Source organism: Typopeltis vanoorti, chromosome 20, assembly GCF_054136105.1.
Source record: "Typopeltis vanoorti isolate ZY-2024b chromosome 20, IOZ_Tvanoo_1.0, whole genome shotgun sequence".
Taxonomy (NCBI): Eukaryota; Metazoa; Arthropoda; class Arachnida; order Uropygi; family Thelyphonidae; genus Typopeltis; species Typopeltis vanoorti.
Window position 1 is genome coordinate 20014184 of NC_143568.1, and position 25758 is coordinate 20039941.

Consider the following 25758-nt stretch of genomic DNA (forward strand, 5'->3'; position numbering starts at 1 on the left):
TTAATATAATGTAGGCATAACAAACACCCAAGATATTTTCTTTACTGCAATTTATGAATGATTGTCTTCCTGGGAAAGACAATCAGTAATATTCTTCGTTATATTTATACCGGTGTTCAATTTCATAAATACAAATATTTATATACAAAATATATTAATATGCTAATATATCAGTATAGTAACATGCAAAAGCTTATCAGAATAAAGTACATGCATCTAACATAATATTGCACAGAACATTACTTCAGGAATCAAATGATCATTGACGATGTTTTCCACCACCTAATTCAGAGATTCGGATTTTTATGAGTACAAGACAACTCCTGGTTTAGACAATTTTTAACTTTGAATATCATCTTATATGCTCTATATCATATATATCATCTTATATAGTATTTCAACTCAAATGTTGAAATGCTAATTTGTCTTTGGTTCGCACAATCTTTTGTTAATACCGCACCAATGATATGCACCTCTTCATAGCTGCTTTACATATCTCAAGTCTTGTAAATTACTGGTAATTTTTGCTTGAAATAATGGGAAAGAAGAATGAAGTTATTTGAGTAGATGATTGACGATGCACACAAGGAAACTGTTCTCGATGCCTAAAGTGGCAATAGCAAGTAGGAGCTTCTTGGTAAGTCATGCTGTTTGCAGATTTTTTTTTTCTGAAATCCCTGCATATATCTTGCACCACGATTTTTTAGCTGTAATTTTCGAGTTATATTCAAGTAAATACGGTAATTTTTTTAGCTTTCAAATTCTTAAGTATGGATCATTGGTTAAAGATTGGATTTATAAAACCCACAAAAGAGAGCAATATAGCAAATACAAGTAGCTGTAAGCAACAAGAAAACATTGATATTGCATCTGGATCAAATGAAATTGATAAGGGTGTGTCGTCTGACATCTCTAGAGAACCAACTAAAACTACAACTACAACTACGAAGAAGATGAAAAATCTTCGTAAGTATGATATGAATTACTTGATATGTGGATTTTCATGGACGGGAAATGAAGAGGAACCTATTCCAAATTTTGTTCTATTAAAAATAAATCATATTTTTTGTTTACTTGAACATATAAATTCAAATAAAATAGACATTTACAATGAAATATACTTTATTTATTTATTATTTTGGTAAGGGGATACTTGGTAATAATGAAAATTTAAGAAGGGGTACGTGGATATCTAAGTTTGAGAAACACTGCTCTAAAGGATAGGGTAACCATGCCAAAATACAAAATTATGCAGCTTCAATTTAATTTTTAATCCAATGATTTTTCATGGAGTGATCTAAATGCATCAGAAATCTTAGCACACCGTTATGACAGGGCAAGAAAAAATATGGAGTCCACTAAGATCATGTGAAAACATATATATGTGAATATGAACTCCAGCATTACTTTATCTGAATGTCTAAAAAATATGGCACTGCACAACTTTGAGGCATTCAGAACATGTGCACAACTAATTTGAATAACCACATAATACTGCTGACACCAAGTTAAGTAATCCTTTAACTATTTTAGTCTGCCTCTTTATATTTTGTTTTATTTATACCTGAAGTTCTCTGTAGTTTTGATGAAATTAGTTATGCTAACATTAAAACAATTCAGGATATTTCTGTTGATCTCATCTAAGCTGAACTTATTTCACTATGTTTGTGTACTGCCCATATTTTGTACGTGACAGTTTATGGTACAGTAATACCTCCCAAAATTCTAATATTGTATATGTAGTGTGAATGTTTCAAATTTGGACAGTGAAACAGCATTACACAGGTCACCAAGAAAATATGATCACGTATCAATCATTAGAAAGCATCTTCATTTGGTTCCAGTGACCTATATGAGTAGCATCAACAAGTTTCTGAGCTATACTGCTACAGGGAATCAACCTTATATGGAACAAACTATAAAAAGTGTAACAAGGGTCTAGTTCCCGTTTATTTTAAATTTAGTGTATGAGATGAATTTTCTTTTATTTAAAAAAAAAAAAAAAAAAGAAAGAAAAAAAAAAAGTAGGAAACACATCACATTAATGCACTGTGGGTGAGTCAAAGATTAGATGCTAAAAACTCAGCTCTCAAGACCAAACAAGAAACTCTCAAGCCACTACAGATCTCACACTGGATGAATCACTTTCCACTTAAAGTCTGTGACATTCATGCCAGGGATTTGAATCTGCAGCCTGCTAGTAACCAGAACAGAAACTATTCACTCAGCCAATAAGGCTAGCTACTGAGTAAGATGGGTAGTAAAATTAACTTTTAATGATCCTTTAATTTTTACCATAACATTATCTAAGAAATGGTGAAAACTAACAGCATAATAATACCACAACAAACCAAGGAATCAGGACTGAGAGAGAGAGTCAGAGAGAACATGATAATCTGGGAATCTGAATTTCTAACAATTCAAAACAGAGTTCATAGCCTTCCAAAACAAAGCATGTGAGAGACCATATTAATTCCTACCATTTTAAAGCAAAAATGGCTTACTACTGCAGTCTCGCATGTCAAGCCAAATCACAGACTTCAAGAAAGCAATTTAGTTCAAAGAAACATTAGGGCTTTTACCCTAAACATTGGTATAAAACTGCTAATAACAATCCCTAAGGGTGATAAGGGATATCATCCCAAAATAGTCATCACTTCCTAATTCAAATGTAATATATACACATGTGTAGAATATCTTTATTATAATTCAGATATCTCACAATTTAAAAATATAAACATGAATTAATTTAAAGTTAATAAGCCATTTTATGAAAGTATGAAGGCATTTTACAAATATATGAAGACTGACAGAAATTAGAAGAGTTAGAAATGGAAAACAGAGGATATCAATTAAAAGAGAGATAAGTGAAGTTTCTATAGTCAGTAATCCATATGGGATTTTAGTCAGTTGAACACTGAAAAAAACTATTGCTCTCCAGCTAATACAGAAATGGGCCCAGTAAAGTATGATTTATTTAGCATTCTCAGTCTCATAAGTGATTTGAAATAGTTATGCTTTTAGTTATTTCTTATGAAGCTTTCATTTAGAAGGCAAAGTTATTTATTTTCAGTATTGAAACAATACAGAACAATAAGAAAATAATATTTATTAACTTATTTGCTGATATTTTGCTGGTATTATATCCAGCATCTTCAGATCACAAAACATTTGAAAAAAGTCATTTCATGGCCAAAAGAAACAGTTTTCCCTCCTTTGTTAAAAATTCTGATCACCAAAAAGTATTTTAGAAAACCGTATCTTAAAAAGTTCAGATATAATTATTAGTTTTAATATCACTTTTTACAAATTATCATTTACGAATGTATCATTCAATTAATGATACATTTACAAATGTAACATTAATTGAAACCCTTGATTTACTAAAGTCACATTTCCTCCTGATATATTTAAATTTACAGTACATGCAGGTTATTTTACATGGAAAGGGAAGATATACAAATACAAACAGCTAGGTGAGACACCAATGAGTTCCCTCCTTTCTTTCCCTTTAGCCAATTTCTACATAGAACACTTGGAAAAGCTAGCTATGAATACAGCCACTATCAAACCAGTGGTTTGGTTATGCTATGTTGATGATGTTTTTTCTATTTGGCCACATGGCCAAATAGCAACATTGGATATATTTTTAGTGCATTTAAGTAGTTAACACCCTAAAATCCTCTTCACAATGGAACAGGAAGCTAATTACTTTCTGCCCTTCCTGGATACACTAATAACACTGCTTCCAGATGGTTCTCTATCTTTTTCAAACATGCAGGCCAATATTTGCACAAACAGTCACACCATCATCCAGCTTAATAGTATGGTATCCTAAAAACACTAACTCACAGAGCTAGAGCTATTTGTTCCAATGACAATGCTCTTACTGCTGAACTCACTCACGTCACACCTTCTTAGCCAATGACTATAATCTCCATAGGATAGAAAAAATAAATACTCCCTAGAAATCCCCTCCATTGCCTGCCACACAAGACCACAGCAAAGCTGTTACCATCTCATACATTCATCTCAAGTGTTCAATAAATATCAGCTATGCACTATATTTAAACCTTATGTCAAATTGGCAACTCTCATCTGTTCACCTAAGGACAAACTCTCTTCTTTATCACATCCAGGAGCTTATGAAGTACCCTGTTCTTGTGACTAGGCTTACTATGGACAGACAGGAAGAACTGCTGACATCCAGCTTGGTGAACATAAAAAATACATCCGGCACTATCGTTATGGCTAGTCGGGTCTAGCGGATCGTGCCTTGGATAACACTTCACACAGGATCAATTGGAAGAAAACAAAAGTGCTACACAATAGTCATTACACAGAGAGAGAGATTGTTTTTGGAATCAACAGAAGCTTTAACACATAATCCAAACCTCAATAAGTATGGCTGTATAAATTTGTCAAAAATCTGGGCGACAGTCATTTTACAAACTAATTATTATTTGTTTTCTCTCTTTTTCCAACCCAGATGGTGCTAAATTAGGACTTTAATTCCCTGGGTTGTCCATTACAATTTTTTTCAATTAGTCCCACTGTTATAGCAAATTGTTGTTTCGCATACTCTGACAAACTGTTTTTGTGCTAATATCAGTGAAATATCAGAAAGTCAAAAAATATTATTTTCTTATCATTCTGTGTTATCATCAATACCATTAAAAGAAATAACATACTGTGAACACATAAGCCTTTCCATGTGTTTGAGAAGGCAAAGTTGTTCTGAAATGATAAAATTGTTGATAAGGTTTTTAGTAGTTATTTCTTCAGTGACAGAGGGTATTTTCTGATATTTTCATCAGAAAGCAAATTTCTTCAGAATAAAACTGTTGATCTGAATTTAGTAGCTTATTTAATGGAGCTTGCTGTTACTTTCATATAGAAAGTGGATCATGTTATTGAAATGCATTGGATGAAGACAAGATGTTTTCTTCAGTGCTTCATGATTTGAGATGCAAGAAGAATTGTGACTTATGTTGCTGTCATATAAAGAGCAGTTTTTGTGTTATTCTTTCTCCTGTGTGAATGCAAGAAGGAATAAAAGTTTCTGTAGGAAGCAAGAAACTAAAATTCTAAAAGTTCTGTCCATATAATAAATGTTAGATTATGTGACTGAATGGAAGCTGTGTAGCTAGTTTCTCATACTATTTTGAAGAAGTGTTTAGTTTTTATATATATATATATACTGATGTTTGCATAATTAAGTAGTAAATTTGATGTATTTATTTCGCTTCTTTTCTAAATTAAAGGTTTTTGTTTTGAGTATAAGGTGTGTGAAGACTCAATCTCTAAATGAGTAAATGGTCATTGGATTAATTTAAAAGATAAGATGTTTATGTAAAATATCCTAAGAAACGAATCTGTGTGCAAGGTTAATTTGGAGTTAAGTTTTTATTTTGAATTAAGAATTAAACTACTCAGAGTGTAAGGGAGTAAAGTATTTTAAAAAAATAAAAAATTTCCACAAATGCATGTACATCAAACCAGAATAAATATATAATAAATTTAGTTTAATCCTTTATCCAAGTGTAAGCAAACAAAGTTTGCACCTGAAAATATCTTCAGGACTGAGGCAAGGTAGTGCAACAGCAGGCAACTCCGAGCAAAGGTGGACCAAGCTCTCACCACTCCTTGTCTCAGTATCTCCCATAATGCAAAACACATCTCCTTGCGGACATGCATACTGCTATGCATTAAGGGAAGGGCCACTATCCAGACCTGTTTCAACCTTTATTGAGGTCTCGTCAGTGGGAGGCAGACCCAAACATGGAGATACTAAGGCAGAAGCAATAGGAGAGGTCATATTTACCTATAGGAGTTGCCAACAGGTGTACCACCTTATTATTGAATTACTCTGGATTTAGAGAAACACATTGGAAGTTTATTTTTTACTTCGTTAGACTATAATAAATTTAGTTTAATCCTTCATCCAAGTGTACACATGTCTGCAAGGAGATGTGCTTTGCATTATCAGAGATACTGAGACAAGGAGTGATGAGAGCTCAGTCCACCTTTGCTCGGAATTGCCTGGTGTTGCACTACCTTACCTCAGTCCTGACGATATTTTCAGGCGCAAACTTTGTTTGCTTACACTTGGATAAAGGATTAAACTAAATTTATTATAGTCTAACCAAGTGAAAAATAAACTTCCAACGTCTTTCTCTAAATCCAGAGTAATTCAATAATAAGGTGATACACCTGTTGGCAACTCCTATAGGTAAATATGACCTCCCTATTGCTTCTGCCTTCGTATCTCCACATTTGGGATTGCCTCCCACTGACAAGACCTCAATAACGGTTGAAACCGGTCTTGGTAGTGGCCCTTCCCTTAATGCATAGCAGTATACATTCTGCAAGGAGATGTGCTTTGCATTATGGAAGATACTGAGACAAGGAGTGATGAGAGCTTGGTCCACATTTGCTCGGAGTTGCCTGGTGTTGCACTACCTTACATCAGTCCTGAAGATACTTTCAGGTGCAAACTTTGTTGGCTTACACTTGGATAAAGGATTAAACTAAATTTATTATAGTCTAACCAAGTGAAAAATAAACTTCCAACGTCTTTCTCTAAATCCAGAATAAATATATCATTATCAACAATAATGATATCTTTAAAATGGTTCAGGATACAACAATACCTATTTCATCAGATATGAAATAGGAAGTCATCACCATTTGGTTTTGGACAAAATAAAAAATGAATATCATGTTCAAAAAAAAAAAATATATATATATATATATATAAATATATACGAGTGGGGTCTGAAAAGCGCTCCGCCTCGGACCATAGATGGTAACAGTATCGGCAAGATTTTTTTTTTCCTAAGTTGGCACATCTGTCATAAGCATCGATGTGAAGTTCCAAGTCATTTTATCAAGCAGTTTGTTTTATACAGCTGTCTGAAGCAAAAGCGTTGTCTGTATCCCTTGAAATGGATAAAATTGAGTATTGTGCGATTTTAAAATTCTTTGTAAAAGAAGATTTAACACCAAAAGAAATTCATTCGAAGTTCATAGAAGTTTATGGGCACTCTTCTCCTTTGTTTTCGACAATTAAGAGATGTGCTGCCGAGTTTAAACATGGCCGTACCAGCCTTGAAGGTGATCCACGTGAAGGACATCCAAAAATTGTAACAACAAAATCATTGATCAAGTGCACAATATGGTATTGGATGACTGCCGAGTCAAAGTGCGTGAAATTGCTGAGACTACAGGCATTTTCAAAAGAACGTGTAGGATATATTTTGCATGAACAATTGCAAATGAAAAAGCTTTGCATAAGATGGTTGCCGAGCTAGCTCACAGCAGATCAAAAACGCACTCGCTTGAAAATTTCTGAACAGTGCTTGGAGTGTTTTAACAAGAATAAAACTGATTTTGTGCACCAATTTATTATTATGGATGAGACTTGGATTTACCATTACACACCAGAATCCAAACAGCAGTCAAAACAGTGGACAGAAGCCGGTTGTTCAATGCCAAAGAAGACAAAGTCAGTTCCATCAACAGGATGGCATCAATGTTTTTGGATGCTAAAGGCATTTTGTTTATTAATTATCTTGAAAAGGGTAAAACAATAACTGGGGAATATTATTCCAATCTTTTAACCAGACTAGACGAAAAAATTCGTGAGAAAAAACCCAGTTTGCAGAAGAAAAAAAAATCATCTTTCATCAGGACAATGAACCTGCCCAAAAAGGTGTTTTGGCAATGGGAAAATTAAAGGATTTGCACTATGAATTGTTAGAACATCTACCCTATTCCCCAGATTTGGCTCCCTCTGACTTGTATCTCTTCCCAAAACTAAAACTCTTCCTTGCTGGTCAGCGTTTCATTTTAAGGAAGATTATGTAGAAAAATAAAAATAATTTTGAAATTATAAATCCGTTTTTTCATTGTTAGGCCGAGAACTTTTCAGACCACCCTAGTATATATATATATATATACACATATCTTCTTATTATTTCTTCCCTCCTCTTTTACCTTGCAGTGTCATTGTATTCACTTAACTGCTACCGTATCAAGGATAAGGTGGTTAGCCATATGCCTCCCAGTTGTGTCCTAAGACTGTAGATGAGTGTGTCCACGGACTGTTTTAGCAATGGGAACAGTCTGTTTTGTCTGTTCTGGGGGAAGAAAAACCTGAGTTTCTGGGTGAAACCCCCCCCCCCCCATTGGTGGAAAGCCTCTCTCAAAAGGTGGAGGAAGTGATTAAAGCCAAAGATGGACATACCTGATATTAGGCTTTGCTTGCTGGCATCAACTGTAATTGCTAAAGTGTCCAGACAATTATTGGTAGATAGTGTATATACACACAAAATAAAAGTTTGAAAACAACTAAACCTCAGAGTCTTGGTGGCAAACTGAAGAAAATATTCTTTGATTCAGAGTCTGCCACACTGAGACTCCAAGGTTTATTTCTTGTTTTCACACTCCATTTAATACTTGAAGAAAAAAAATCAGAAACCTGAAATGTGGAAAGGAAGTTGAAGCAGATAATATTTGATCAGAAATGCTTAAATATGGAGATATAATAAATGCTACAATTGTTAGTTGCATAATTCAGAATGCCTGTCAATAGGTCTAATTCTAGATGAGTGGAGTTAACCTCTCATATTACTTATCCAGAAAGGAAAATATAACTGAATGTAAGAATTATAGAATTCCACTAGTGAGTATTCCAAATAAGATTTATGCAACTCTACCTCAGAACAGAGTAAGAAAAAAGACCAAAGAGTGATTGTCACAGTCTGTTTCCTTTAAGACAAACAAATGCCTATGAAATTATGGGAATGAGCAAGGATTTGTATTTAAGTTTTGTTGATCTGAAAAAAGACATAAGGTACCATAAGAAAAGCTGTTCAAAACACTACAGTTATATGGCATAAATAGGATGTTATACAGAGTAATATTCAGTTTAGACTTAAATTTTAAGTCAACAATAAGAACTGCAGGCTACAGAAAAAAAAGACGATTTAAAGTGAAATCAGATAAGATAGTGCTTGTTATCTGCACTTGATGACTAAATCTTATATAGATTTAGGTATAATAATGTTATACCTAAATCTATAAAGCTAAAATATATCTAGTATCCTCAGGATTCTTTAACTAAAATTGAATATTTGTTGTAAAAAATTTGGCATGCAAATCAGCAGTGAAAATATAAAATTATGAAAATAGGCAGCAACATGAAAAGCATCAACGTGCATTCACAAAAGAGAATCTCCAGAATTTATTTGTGCAATTTTTAGTGAAAATGGCTAGCTAACATATGGAAACAGACATAAAAATAAGAAAAGTTGGTATGGTAGGGAGCCAAATGAAGACATTTTATGGAATAAGAGAGAAATTAGCAAAAGTGTGAATTAGCAGTATAAAAGACAGTGTTCAAACTAATTTTAACTGGATCTGAAAGTTGGGTTAAAGACCAGATATCACTGATATGAGAGTTCAAACAGGTTGATAAATATAGGTATTGCTTTTGAAATCTGCTTGTTTTATAATAGAGTGAGAGCAGAATTATGAATAGTGGATATACCATGATACTTCTGGATTTTGCCAAGGCATTTGACAGGATTCCACAATAGAGGTTATTATGCTCACTCAAAAGGAAGGTTTCACAAAATAAATCACATTAAATAATCACATTAAATAATCTGACATTATTAGCATTCCAGAAAGTCCAAATAGAGCTGTTCAAAGATGGTATGCTCCCTTAAACAGAACAAGGGAGGCAAGGTGAGCAAAACAGATGGCTGATATTAAAATAGCAAGAAAAGACCCACACAAAGACCAAGTTCTAAGGATTTATCACTGTAGAGATGCCTTAAAATAACAAAATAATTTTATTTTCTCTTCCAGGGAGAGAGTCATTCATTAAACTATCATACTTTGAATGTATTCACCAAATTCAATACATTTGAATTTGGTGAATACACTGAACGTATCTTTGAACGTATTCACCAAACAGTCTACAACACATAACATTCATCCAACCATTCCACACACAACAAAAAAGATTCTGGATCATGTGCCTCCAAACCACTGCCCCAGTTTCTAAGGATTATCCTGAGTTCAGCATGCACAGCCACAAGTTCAATATCTCAGTGATATCTATACTCATCTACATTAAGTTGTAATAAGTTCACCTTAATAAATTGTTTCTATCATATCTCCTCTCCTCCATCTACTCCTCAAACTTTGAAGACCACATTTCCTTGGTATGTCCTCATGTATGCAATTCCATAGTCAGCACCTCTGGATCTTGATCACCACCTCTGAAACTTTTCAACTATCTCTCCCTCCTTGGAATTAAGGTAACCTTACTTGTGCACAGCAGTCAACATGTAGTCTTATCAAAATGTTGTAAAGTTGGAGAATGATTTCTTTTTTTCTCATAAGTTAATGTTCTCTTTAGCAATGTTTATCATTGGATAACAAGTCTCTAGTCTCACTATTTGCAGCAAATTCCTCATTAATATAATACTCTACCTGAAATGAACAGAATAAGCTGATTGACTGCTTGCCCAAAGTAGTCAGTTCAAGTGATCCTGCGGGAATCTGTATCCGACAGACATGTCCTTCATCACATGCTGCAATTTAAAATTATCAAAAAACAATTGGATATCACTCTTTATTTCATCTCCAATATCATTAATATATATGTTAAATATTAAGAGGCTTAAGTACAGAGCTCTATGAAAGTGATAATTGGTTACCTTCATTATTTTACACTCCACATCTCTATGCATCACTTTCTGATACCTGTCAGTCAGCCGCTCTTCTATACCTGTTATTTTGTGAAACCTTCCTTTTGAGTGAGCATAATAACCTCTATTGTGGAATCCTGTCAAATGCCTTGGCAAAATCCAGAAGTATCATGGTATATCCACTATTCATAATTCTGCTCTCACTCTATTATAAAACAAGCAGATTTCAAAAGCAATACCTATATTTATCAAACCATGGTGCAGCCTATAGAGACTTGCAGTGCCGTCTACCCACCATTCGATGCAAATCCAGTCTATAATTTGCTGCATCAGTCCTAGCTCCACTCTTGTATACTAGAATTGTCTTTCCCTCCTACAACTTATTAGGAATCATATATGCATTGAGACAAGTTAAACAACCAGATTAGGGACGTTGCTAATTCTCTTGAACATTCCTTCAACATTCATGCCCATATCTCATTCAATTCAACTGCAGTATATGAATTAAACTCTTTCATATCTCTATCTCTTTACTTTTTCGTCCACTTTCCCTTTGATATCCAATGAGCTAATGGATCTGCCTGGAAAGCATAACCTTACCAAAGCGAACCCTTAACAGCTCAGATATTTCTAGTAGATCTGTTACTTTCTGTCATCCACATTCACTAAGAATATTCTTCCATCATCATTCTTCCTTTTACTTGCTGCACAGCAATAAATTCTCTTAGATTCCTTTGACCTGTTTGCCTAACTTCTTTCTATCCAATTTCGCCTTCCTTACCATGATTGTCACTCTCTCTCTCTCCTGACCTCTTTTTATACTGCTACTGAGCCTCATCACTTTTTTGTGATATTGTATCTACAATAATCATCTCTTATGCAGTAGTTGTTTTAAGGTGCTATTCATCCTTTAACTCTCACGCAGTTAATTTTCGTATAATAATACAACGGCCGTGAGTCCCTTTTACGGGGAAGTACGGCACCATCTCAATATCCCCACCCTAATTTTATCCGGGCTCAGGACCAGCATAGTTGACGAATCAGACCTATGGCTGGGTCTTAAGTATTCCTGACTGTAATCTATGTGTGTTCACAGGGCCGGTTTGCAGGAGGAAAAACCCCATATAAACTGGGGGAAAAACCTGCTGTCCACGCCCAAGGCCAGCTAACTTGGCTATGTCTGAGAAAGATCCTTAAGCTCCTCACGTCGGCGACAAGAATCGAACTCAGGACACTACTTTCCTAGGCATATGATGCAAAGCACATAGCCACTCGGCTAACTGTGCGGAATAATTCTCATGCAATTCATTGAAACATCCGTTGACTACCATATTTACTTGAATATAACTCACACTTTTTATCCCAAAATTAAAGTTAAAAAATCATGGTGCGAGATATATGCAGGGATTTTCAAAAACAAACGTTTTTCAGGAAAAAATTAAATTGACATATTTAAATCTTCAGTATTCATTAGAATTTATAATTGCTCAAATTATTTATAAAATGAATGCATTTAAATTTTAATCAATTCAATGTTATTTATGCGATTGTCTGCTCACCTTCATTACATGATATATTTGAATCTTTAGTGACAATGCTTTAAAAAAAAACCGAAAATGAGTATGACTTTACCAAGAATCTCCTATTCACTATCACTACATCTGGTCTCTAGAACGATATCGTACTAGTTGCTTCCATCTCTATATGTATGATTGGTGCAGTATTAACAAAAGATTCCGTGACTCAATGACAAAGGCAAGCCGACAACTGTTGAGTTGAAATGCTGATTCTCTTCAACCGAATTCCAAAATATTTGAAACTGCAATAACAACATTCACTATCTATTTCTTAAAGTTTTAAATATGCAAAACTTTATAATTTCTTTTTTCGTAAAGAAAAATCAGGACTGCGAGATATATGTGGAAAGTTATGTTTAAGTAAATACAATACTTCCCATATACTTCCTGATTCCTCTTCTATGTATTTTCTTATTCCAAGGCACTGCTTCAAGCTACTCAGTCTTTTATAATGATCTACCTTGTAACTCCACAGATCTGTCAGTGCACTGTCACCTCCTATGTCAAGATTGCACTAACCATTCTCAGCAACTAGAGACATAAAAGTCAACTTGTTCATAGACAGATTTTCAGATGCTAATGCATGGGTAGTTATCCTTGAGTAATTCTATACTTCTTCACTCGACTTGGATGCATACACCGCCTCCTATCTATATCACCATTGCTGAAATAGCCCATAATGAGTTCTTTTTTGTATTCATATGCAGTTTGGATTCCTTTTCAAACATGCATTTCTGTCTTGTTAATTTCTATCTCACAAACAGTGTCAAGCCCACTGCCTATATTACTCACTGCCCTATTACCATTTGTGTTCTTTACTCAAGTTGTATTTAAGTCTTCTGCAATCATTAGCAAAATTTCCCCTCAAGTCTTCCTATTCTGTCTGTCCTCCTGAATACACTGCAACTTCTATTCCTGTAATATCTGCCTCCATCAGCCAAGCACCAATGCCAATAAGTTTTGGCCCTACTGCATCTACTGATGCCATGAATTCCTCACCTTTATTCCTGATGCTTCTGGCAATAAAAATAAATATCTTGCATGCATATAAACTTGCAGTTTATAAGCATGCAAGTTGAACTAAGCTAATCAGTGTTCAGATAACTTGAAGCATGTCCAATTCAAAAAAAAAGATAGCTAAAGTTGATTCAACCAATTTTCCTCACTCCCATTTCTACAAAATGTGTTTTTCATGCCTTGACAAAACTAGCCCTGTCATTTCCTAGTGTCATTTTCTCTATCCCTTGCTCACTACAATCATAATTTCTGCTGCATAATTTCATACACACATCCACACTTTCATGTAACCACTCATATATATTTAGTTTTCCTGATAATTCATATTCTCTCCCTCTCTCTCCATCTTCCAAGTACAATACCGCTGTTCATTAAAGTTAATCCCATACATCAACATACCACACAACAATTCTCCTACAAAATGAACTCATTTGAAATAATAGGACTCCTCAGCTGACTTGTCATACTGTGGCAACACTCAATCTTTACTCTTCTGCTCTTCTTTTTTCACCTCCCTTGACTCTTTCTTATCAAATCACTAATCATGTCAAAAAACATGCTTTTATTTGTTCATCCAGTACACCACTAATTATCATATATCACTAGTTTTTTTGCATTTTCCTTGGTACCTTTCCTGCTATATGCTTGTCATACAGCAGGAATCTCCATGTGGTATTGCTAAAGCACTTGTTGAAGCCTCAAAATTATTCTATTGTGCCACACACACACACACACACACACACACACACACACACACACACACACACACACACACACACTTTTTTCCTTTATTCATTTTTTTTTTCATCTTTTACAATGCCATCACAATCATGCCTTCCAACACTTTCATTCTAGTTTACGTTCCACCTAGCAGGTATCACTGCTTGCTAAGCCACTTTTCTTATCCCCTCATTTAAGATTCAACTTTTTATACTATTCTAACCACTTAATCAGCACACATTTATGACATATTCTTCTATTACCATCAAACACACACAGTTCCCTAATTTCCCCTTTATTTATGAATAACTGCCTCTGAGCAGTGTGCATTAATCACAGCTGCTCACATGAAGATCTAAGCATCAGCTTAGAAGTAAACTTTAAAACAATCTGCTTCCCCCTCTGAAGATTTCTTAATGTATTTATTGATTCAATTAATAAATTTAAAATATAATATACACTTAAAATATTTAATAACCCTTTAGAACATACTTACCACAAAGGAGAAACTTGTATCTGGTGCTGTTCTATTTGGTGTGGGGATCTTCCTTGCATCCTAGAAAATCATATATCAATTACCTCACATCAAACAAGTATTTAGGTGCATAGAAGGGGGGGGGGATGGTAAATCCCTTTATGTTTTCATTATATTATATTATATATAATATAATATTAATAAAATATAATATAATATTATTATATTATATTAAGGTGCATATTTTTCTAATCAAAAATAATCATAGGTAGAAAGAAAGACAGGTCCATTTAACCAAAATCCAGATCCCCATTACAATATTAAACAACAAAGTATAATTCACTAACACAACAATTGTACACTAAAAAAAAAAAAAAAAAAAAAAAAAAAAAAACTGAATTCTATCATTAGAAAAGTCTGATCAAAACCAAAATGTTTCAGCGAGATCATTTTTCTTTCTTTCACACACCACAAACATCTTTAATATACCAACATTATAGTATGGTTTATGGAATATAAGTCTAGTTTTGGGACTATCCTATGCATGCGTGTGAGTGCACACTTGCACAACCAATCTATTTTCTGCAAACAATCTTATTACTCACATTGTATGGCATTACAAGAAAACCAAGTGGGATGATCTATGCAACTTCTACAGCCTCATTTCCCTGATCAGATTACCATTTCTGGCCATCTGATCCAAAACTATGTGCTGAATGAATTGCCGAAGTAATTCTTACTAGCATGGAAAAATTTATTCCTTGCTCCACCCTAAATTCCAGTAACCTATCAAAGCCCTAATTCTCTGATAGGTGTGCTAAGGCTGAATAGAGCCTAACATACTGTAAAATAGCTTGCAGTGAAAACTCCATCTTTCTATACTGCTTATGTTGATGCAGGTCTCCCTACAGCTGCAAGAAAACTATACACATTGAAAACTAACTCAGAGAACTAAAAGCAGGAAACTTGCATCCTACCCAAATGAAAGTCATGCTTTCTAGTCTATGGCCAAAGCTGCAGCTTCTGTCCAACACTACTTCTGTCACTATCATATCCAGATGGTACTACTGCATCATCACCCACAGAAAAAGACAACTTTCTGGCTTCCTACTTCTCCAATTCTTGGAGGGCTGATAATGGTAAATGTTCCCCAACCATTCCACACACTTAACCTTGTCTGACCCTTCACCAGAAAGAGATCAGCAAAAGCTTTTCCAAATTGGACACCAAAAAATCTCCTTAGGCATTCCTCCAATTATTCTAAATGTCTGTGCTCCAGAGCATGTCACCTTTTTACACTCTTATTCCACTTGTATCAATCCTGAAATCTGGAAACCAGTCCACATAACAACCTATGCCTAAGAAAGGTAACAAATCTTTATCTTCAAACTATGTCCAATTTTTCTCACCTCAAATCTTTCTAAAATAATGAAAAGAACCATCAATACCCAACTCCTGCAATAACCTGAAAGCTATGAGCTCATAGATGACTTCTGATATGAATTCCATCACTGTCAATCAAAAGGGAAATTACTTGTCACCCATCCATGAATAAACACTATAAAAAATTGGCAAATTACAAGTGAAATATAAAATGATATCTCCAAAGCTTCTGACTAGGTCTGGCACAAGTCTATTAATCAAATTCCAACAACTGGGTTGCGAGCTTTCTGACTAGACACTCACTTTGAGTGATGGTGAATGGCTCCTTATCTTCTAACTATACAACTAATGCTTGGGGGTCTCCACAAGGTTCTGTTTTTTTCCCCCACCTTTCCTTTCTATAAATTGATCTCCAGCTAACTGTTAATTCAGTACATAGTTTTGCTGACAACAGCACATCATAATCTTTTCCATTTGACAAACCATGGAATGCACAAATCACAACTTGAAGAACCTTAACTTCCACTATCTTAAATTCTGATCCTGAAAACATTCTTCAGTGGTGGATGGATAACCTAGTCAACTTCTATACTATCAAAACAGAGCTCCACTTTATTCCCACAAAAACATTTTTCCAGTCTTACCTTTGACAACAAAGGTAAGACTGGATGAGACAACTCAAGATGAGATTTACCTTCCAGGATTAACTCTAATCTTAATCTTTGTTGACAAACATATTACAAATACACCTTCCTCTGCATCAAAAAAATTAGGATTTCTCTTTTGCTCAGGGCATCACTTTAACTTCAAACAATTCCTAACCCTTTACAAATTCATCTGACCATGAAATACTGCTCCTAGTGTGGTGCCCCTAAGAGCTCCCTTAAAATACTGGATTCTAATATTTTAAGATATTAGAATCCAGGTACACATCCAGGGATATAGAACAGCAGCTATAAATACTTCTATGGCTGCTGCTGTTCATCAGAATTAGCATCAATAATTGCCCCATCAAATCCATCCAAAAACATGCAGTAGCCAATGAACATTCTCACAGTTAAACTTACATTTTGAAAAATCATGGAGACAATGAAAGAAAGGATTCACAGTTAAACTTCAAAAACGCAGAACAAATTTCTCCTCCTCTTCATTCATCCATTCTACTCCTGCCTTCTGAAACAGTTTCCCAACAAATATAATCCATTTAACTGGATTTCCATAATTTTCTTGAGCTCTCAAGAGACCAAAAATTCTAAGAATTTTCCATAATCAGTTTTAAAATAGAATGTAAGGACAGTTTACTAATATTTCCCATTGCATTCATGTGCCATCTCCTATCCTAGGAGGTTGACTACCATAATGTGACTCATGGTTAACTACGGGCATAACGACTGTGGTGAGGACTATCACATATTGTCATAAGTATTCATGGCTGTAAATCCATGTCTCACATGGATTTACAGCAGTGAATACTTATGGTTTGCCTGTTCTGAAAGACAAAAAACCTGAGTTCCCAGGTGAAAAAACCCTCTACCTCTGTATGAGAACAGCTAACTCAGCTTTTAGTTGAAAGAGACCAGATAACATTTAATGCTATAATAAACACCTGAACTTTTTGTTTACATCTGTGCAGAAGAGAGTTAAAAAACCAGCTGTTTACTTCAAAGAATGTATTTTGTGGCATGCAAGCCAAACAGAAAGCCACAACACAATTTCTTATATTGTGCTTGTCCTGGAGCAAGTTCAACACAAAATGATTTGTCTATGCCTAGTATGAATGTGTTAATGGTAATTCAACAGGGAGATCTACTTACAGGTGGAGATTTATTACAGTACCAACAAATGGTTAAAATGACCAAGAAAAAAATATGTTTAATAATGGGATAATTTGATATCCCATTATTTTGAATGGATAAGTCATCCATTCAGAAAACAGCTAATATCGATTGGGCATTGTGAGTTATTTGGTTTATTTGATAGTTATTCGATAGCAGACATTTTCTCAATCTGCTGAACTAAATGACTCAGTATCAACATGTAAGATATATAGCAAGTGGAGGGAATGCACTGGACCTAGTAATCAGCATAGAACCACCCATCCTTAACTTCAGATTAGAAAACCATTTTCAGGCAGTCACCACACTCTGAAATATGTGTATGTTTTTTGAAACTACAAATGTAAGGCATTAATATTTCCAAGGGAAATTAAAAGAACTTATGGAAACACTCAATAAAAATTAATTGCATAAAGATCTAAATTAAAAATTAATTTAATGATCTAAATTGAGTGAAAGTTGTTAAAGAAATGGATAAGGACTGATTCACTGAACAAGAACGAGATATAGAAAACTAATGGCTCTGAGAAGATTTATGTAGCAATGATAATTATGCCCCTCAATTTTCACTACAAGTAACATTAACTGTGATCTCTCATAATAAACTGCAGAAAACTCTCAGCCAGTCACATAGCAACAATACAATTCTAAAAAAAATTCAGTATTTTATTCTAGTGAATGACCTGACAAAATTTCCTTACATGAAAATCAACTGGAGAAGGAGGGGGGGGTCAAACTGTTGAATTTATGGGGAGTTACACATTACTATAAAGTGGGAGGGGTAGTAAAATGGAAAGCAATAAATAGACACATAAACCCCCAATAAAATAACTGACTGTTTAAAGATAGCCTACAGATAAAATTATAAGCAAATCATAACATGGCTGCCTTAACAACAACAAAAATTAATAAGAACAAGACCTTTTCATCAAACTTAGTTACTTCCAAAGAAATTATATAGATTACTTAAATGGCTGGTGATGCACAAAACAGCCTCTCCCAGCCAATACTACCTTCCTTCAGTGTAGTCCATTTCCACAAATGGGAATATGCTAATCTGGGTGAGTATTACTACCATAAGGGCACAGCTCTCCTAGTTAGAGGAAATGCCAACCCACTAGGCCTCCAGATGGCAAATGACTTTCCTCACTCAGTGAAACACCACCACCTTGCTTATTGAAAGCCTGAATGGCCTCCTCACAGGTTTGGTAAAGCAAGAGCTCCAATTTTTTTCCCTCCCTTCTTACAAAGCAGCATGGGAAAGGACATGCCAAATACACTGAAGGGACCCAGAATCTCTTACACATGCAAGTACAGCAATAAAACAGTTTTTACAAGCAGACCAAATAGTACATAAGATCCACATCAAGGAGCTTCCCAACCAAGTGTGAATAATCCTGCTACTTACTCTTCCAGTTGTGCCTATATAGTGTTATTCAGGGGATAAGGACATTCATACTGGAGACTGGATTTCTTCTGTGTGGGCAGTATGTCCATGAGTCTTTAACTTCCCACTGCATGCCCCTATTCTTCAGCTCTTCCTTCTCAACCACCAATAAGGAACAACATAATGAAAAACCAGTTTTCGACACAGACCACAAAAATTACCCTCAAAAAAAAAAAAAAAAAAAAAAAAAAAAAAAAAAAAAAAAAACCTCTAACACTTGCAAAAATGTTTCAAAATCCATTAACAGTACTATAGATGTGGACAACTTGAGTCACCCAATACAGAACCTCAGCTGGTGGCTTCAACAACTAACAACCACCTCTACAGCCCACACACCTTCCATTTCAAGGGAAGGATGTATATATTGGTCAGATTTGTAATCCCGTGTCAGACAGTGCTGAAACTTGAATCTTTCCTTCTGTATTATCTGCTAACAATTTGTTGCATTCACATTTCTATCACTCTCCAAATTCTGAAAACCACTCTGATCTCTTTGATTACCTATCTCAAGCCTGAATATCAACAGTGAAAATATCCAAACAGTATGTCACCATCTTTAAGGGACTTAAATGTCCACAACTCACTCACTGACTGACTTTCTTTCTCTACTTCCAGTGATCAAGTTAATAAGGATGGCAAGGTGTTTGCTATTAGCAGTGACCTAACAGATAGTTCATTTTCCCAACAAAATGCCAGATACTCCTCACCATCCTGATATAACACCCTTGACCTTATTTTAAAAGGATATCTTCCAAATATACTGTAGATGTCAATGTATATGGAAAGGGAGCTTCATAATGTTGTGGTAATTCAGACCATAACATTTCTAAGTTTCCTTTACTTGGAATACCCTTCATCCAGCAGTCTCCTGTCCTTGAGCATTTTAATTATGCCAAATGGGAAGATTTCTTCAACTCTTCTTTTACAATGGTCTAATTAGTGTTTCCATTCTCCCGATTCAAACACCTGCTCCATCTAAAAATAGGGAAAGTATGTAAACTTCATATACTACCAAAGCACAGTCCTATCTTATTTCTTACATATTTTGCACTTCCCCTTACTTTTGATAATACCCATATCTCCAAACATGATCAGATTTCTCTTCTTGGGCTGACTTTTATCTCTATGGCAGTGTTTCTCAAAGTGTGGTAGGCATACCTCTGGGGGTATGCAAAAGGTATTCAGGGGGTACGTGGCAATTTTCAGCTATGCATCATTGATGCATGGAATCATTATTAAGAAAAAAATAATTATTTTAAACGTATATATTTCTCAATAAATTATATATTATGTATGAATTCTCCTACTCCAATTGTGAGTTACTATCGCCACGATATTCACGTCCTAGCGATAGTAACTCACTCCCTGTAGTAAACAACATGCCCCCCCCCAACAGCATCACTATACTGAAGACACAAGAAAAATAAGTAGTTTTATTGTATCACTGAATAAGGTACAGAGACATTTGCAATCTGTGTAATATATTTCGGGGTGCTTAAGGGTCAAAGCTGTATAACTGAGAGGAGACCTCCACATAGTCTTTAAAGGAATGCGGAGAACCGACCAGGGCTTCTGACCTAATGTCCAATCCTCACCTTCTCGTGGTGCACCCTGTTGGGTATCTACTTGGATACTGAACGAACGAGGATGGGCTGGTAATTTGGGATTTAGCCGACCAAATTGTATTCTTATTGGTTAAACCAAAATAAAAAATGATGGTACAACATGACAAAATTTCATGCCAGCTGGGGCGTCACCCGGTTAAACAGGCCCCCGATGTTTTCGCCAGGGAACCAGGGCGAACAGCAAAAAGTCAGCTACTGAATCAAATCTGAAAACAAACCCCAACTCAACATCACCAGAGTTAAAGATCGGTACTATCAACATAAGAAGCCTGAATGGCAAAGAAATGGAGCTAGCTGAGGAATAAGATAAGTACCAGATCGACATAATAGGGGTGACTGAAACAAAAAAGACCAAAACTGGCAAGATCTTTCTGAGCAATAAATACAAAATGTTATATTCAGGCAATGACAATCAAGGAAAAGAAGGAGTAGCCATAGTATTCAACACTAAATACAAGGCTAATCTTCTTGAATGGCAGTCAGTCTCAAGTAGAGTGAGCAATGTGGGCAAATATGAGAATGGGGAACTGGACAATGAGACTTATTTGTGCCTATGGTGCCACAAAAGGTTCTACTAAGGTAGAAGTGGAGGAATTTTCTCAGGTTTTAGAAAAAGCAGCTGACACAATGAAAAAGGAAAAGTTGGTCCTTGTTGGGGATCTAAATAGAGTAGGAAATGATTGTGAGACATACAAAAATATTTTGGGAAAATTTGGAGAAAAGAGCAAAGCTAATAATAATGGCAAATATCTGTTGGATTTCTGCTCAGGACATGGACTGGTTATTACTAACACCATGTTCCAACATAAAAATGTGCACAAATTCAAATGGAGAGAAGAGGCAAGAAATAAGAAAAGTTTCATTGACTATGTTATTGTTGATAGTGATATTTTCTCCCTGGTGCAGGACACCAGAGTGTACAGAGGATTTGAAATTGAAAGCGATCACTATTTAGTCTTGAGCAGGATAAAACTGAATTTGAAATTGAAAAGAATGACATGCAAGAAAGTTTTAAAGCGAATAAAAGTTCAGCAGCTCTCAGATGTGAACTCTAGACTAAAATACACAAAGATTATTGAAGAAAAAATGAAAGAGTTTGAGAACAGGAATCAAAATCTTGGAGATTCAGTGGCAAACTCTGAAGAAAACCTTGATTGATTCAGCCAGAGAGGCATGTGGTGAGGTTGTCTGCAAGGATAAAAAAATCAGAACTCCATGGTGGACATAGGAAGTTAAAGAGGCAGTGAAGGAAAAGAAGAAAGCATATCAAAAGTTCCTGTCAAATAAGTCTGCTTGTGCTCTTACAGAATATAGTGACAAATGCAAGAATGCTAAACACTGTATAAAACTAGCTAAACAAAAGTCATGGGACGACTTTGGCAAGAATATAGAAAAGAAATATCAAGAAGGTGGCAAAATATTCTGGAGGTTGTTGAAGAAGCTTAGAAATGGAGGAAAGAGTGCTGTAAAAGGAGTTAGAGATCATAAAGGTGATATGAAAACGGCAGAAAAAGATATCCTTGAAGTATGGAGTAATTACTTCAAAAAATTGCTAAATGAAACAAGCAGTGATAACAGCACTGTGGTAAAAAACACTGACCAGGCATGCAGTCAGGAATACATATCCATACTTGAAGTAGAAAAAGCCATCAAAGGCTTGAAATGTGGAAAGGCAGCAGGAGTAAATGATATTCGACTAGAAATGCTGAAGTATGGTGGTATAAGAGTCTTACAGTGGCTGCACTGCATAGTTCAGAAAGCCTGGACAGAGGGACGAATTCCTGATGATTGGAGTAGAGCTCTCATAGTACCCATATATAAAAAGGGAAATAAAACTGAATGTGAGAATTACAGAGGTATTTCCCTACTGAGTGTTCCTGGCAAGATCTATGCAAGTATACTTGAGAAATGGTTGAGAAGAATTGTGGAAGAAAAGCTTGGTGAAGAACAAGCTTGATTTAGGCCAAATAGAGGCTGTCAGGATCAGCTCTTCGACTTTACGACAAATAGTCGAGAAAGCATGGGAATATAACAGAGATCTGTATTTTAGTTTTGTCGATCTGGAAAAGGCATATGACAAGGTGCCAAGAGAGAGAGAGAGAAGCTATTCAATACACTACAGTTATATGGTGTCAATGGGGCATTATATCAAGCAATACTTAGTCTTTATTTGAGTTGTAAGTCAGCAGTTAGAATTGAAGGAAGTACAGGACGATGGTTTAATGTTAAATCTGGTGTGAGACAAGGATGTACATTATCCATTCTGTTATTCATTATCTATATGGATCACATTATGAAGGAAAGTGGTATTAAACATGATATCAAAATTGGAGATGTTAATATCAGCTCTTATCTTTATGCGGATGATGTTATACTTCTAAATAAAATCACTACAAGTCTGCAAGATTCTCTGACTAAATTGAATAGCTGTTGTAATAGATATGGTATGAAGGTCAGCAATAAAAAGACAAAGATAATGAAAATAGGCAGAATCATTGAAAATGTCAACTGTGTTGTGAATGGAGAATCTGTGGAACAAGTAAAACATTTCAACTACTTAGGCACGATATTTACTGAAGATGGTAAATTAAATATAGAAATAGACAACACAATCAGCAAAGCTGGTATGGTGGGATGTCAATTGAATAAATTCATATGGAATAAGAGAGAAATTAGTCGGAACACTAAATTAGCTGTATACAAGAGTGTTCAAACCAGTTTTAACTTATGGATCTGAGAGCTGGGTCAGAAGTAAACCACTTGATCAAAGACTAGAGACCGCAGATATGAGAGTCCTGAGAAAGATCACAGGCATGAACAGATGGCATCAATGGCAATATCATATTAAAAACGAGGATATTAGGAAAGAACTTGACATTGTCAGCATCCAGGAATGAGTTAGCAGAGCTAATCTCAGGTGGTACGGTCACTTAAATAGAATGGGAGAGGAAAGATTAGCAAAGCAAGTGTTCTCTGCCAGGTTGGCAGCAAAACAGCCCAGAGGAAGACCAAGATATAGGTGAATTGATACAGTACAAAGTGCCTTATACGATAGAAATATAAGATCTGATAATGTTGGAGTCTTGACAAGTAACAGACTGATTTGGAGGAAAATTGTAGATAGGAAATTAGTAATGATGTAATTTTTTTCATGTAGTACTATCATATCCTGTACACCCCGTGAGGGTACATGGCAGGAATTTGTTGATGATGATGATGTAATATATTTCTCAACAAATAGTGTAATTAGAGACAACTGGGATAAAAACGGCACTAACTAATGAATCACATCTCCCCTCCAACAGGTAATGGAGAGGAGATGAGATGTCGAGCAAAACCATATGTTGCACTGGCAACATATGGTTTTGCTGTACACCACCCCATCGTGAACGTGCTAAAACTAAGAAATATACAGTGAAATATATTTTCAGATATCATGGAATTCGGTTGAGGAGAATTAGCATTTGAACTCAACTGTTGGCATTTTTGCTTGAAATAATGGGAAAGTAGATGAAGCTATTTGGGTAGATGACTTTGACGATGCATACAAGGAAACTTTTCTCGATGCCAAAAGTAGCAATAGCGAATAGGAGCTTCTTGGTAAGTCACACCATTTTCAGTTTTTTTCTGAAAACTTTTGTTTCTGAAAATCCCTGTATATATCTCGCACCACGATTTTTTAGCTTTCATTTTGGGAAGAAAGTGCATTAGTTAAATAAAGACTGGATTTATAAAACACACAAAAGAGAGCAATATAGCAAATACAAGTAGCTGTAAGCAACAAGAAAAGGTTGATATTGTATCTGGAACATGAAATTGATAGGGGTATGTCGTCTGACATCTCTAGAACAGGTTTTCCCAAACTGTGTTCTGCAGAAGGTGAATAAGTGTTCCGCGAGAAGTTCTCCTGGAATTTGTCATTTTAGTTTTCTAAGCATTTTTCATGAATAAATATTTTATAGTGGAAATACTCTGAGGAGAATATTCATGAATATGTTGAAACGCTTAGACCCAGAACACCTACCAACATCTGTGTAGCAAATGTTAGTGACTAAGTTGTGTATTTTTAAACATTGAAGTATTCATGAATTATCAATAATTTTCACACATCAAAACCTTTCAACATTTGGGAAAGGGAATACCACTGTTCATGACCGGTCATAAAAATTGCCTGCAAGCCGATTACAACAATGGGCAGTGTATCCTCTGTTCTCAAAACTGAACGAAATAACATGTGTTGCAAATGTCAGTGACCAATCAGCAAGGAGGTATAAAGAAAATTTTTCCACTGAAATTGAAGATCAAGGTAGTCTGTATTCATTTCTCAGATCTAGTAATACGGAATACTTTCTTCACAAGTTCATATTGTAGGGTGAAAATGCTTGTTTCAAAACTGTAGTGCTGTGATTTTTTAAAAAGTAATAGGCCTACAGATTTAAATTTTAATATGAATAAGAGACAAGGGACTTTGTTTAATTTTGGTGTTAAGAAATCTCTTATTGAAGGTGTTTGATGCAACAGATAGTGATTCATCCACCTCCAGCCTACAAAGCAATCTCCAGGATGTACAAAAGGAGGGGAAAACTACCAGCACACAGGAGAAAAAGTCTGCATTCACTCCTAAGTACTTATAATAATATTATAAATTTTTCGTGATCATTAAATTAATTTGTGCTGATTATAAATCAGCACAAATCAATTTAATGTTTATGTTTAATTGATGTTTAATTATTAATTAATAATTAACACATTACAAAATAACCAAGGTGTTCCGTGAAAATATCAGGATTTGTGAAGTGTTCCACTGTAAGAAAAGTTTGGGAAATGCTGCTCTAGAGAACCAACTATGAAGAAGATGAAAAATCTTCGTAAGTATGATATGAATTACGTGAAATGTGGATTTTCATGGACGGGAAATGAAGAAGAACCTATTCCAAATTTTGTTCTATTAAAAA

At 35.1% G+C, this 25758-nt stretch overlaps 1 protein-coding gene across 1 annotated transcript in view; it reads right to left on the reverse strand.

Moving 5' to 3' along the window:
* The window catches only part of LOC150095268 (uncharacterized), a 302954-nt gene that overhangs the window by 175522 nt on the left and 101674 nt on the right, over window positions 1–25758 (reverse strand). Inside the window, exon 7 of the mRNA XM_090410345.1 lies at window positions 14535–14594. Coding sequence (XP_090266471.1) covers window positions 14535–14594 — 60 coding nt within the window. The remainder of the gene's footprint in view (window positions 1–14534; window positions 14595–25758) is intronic.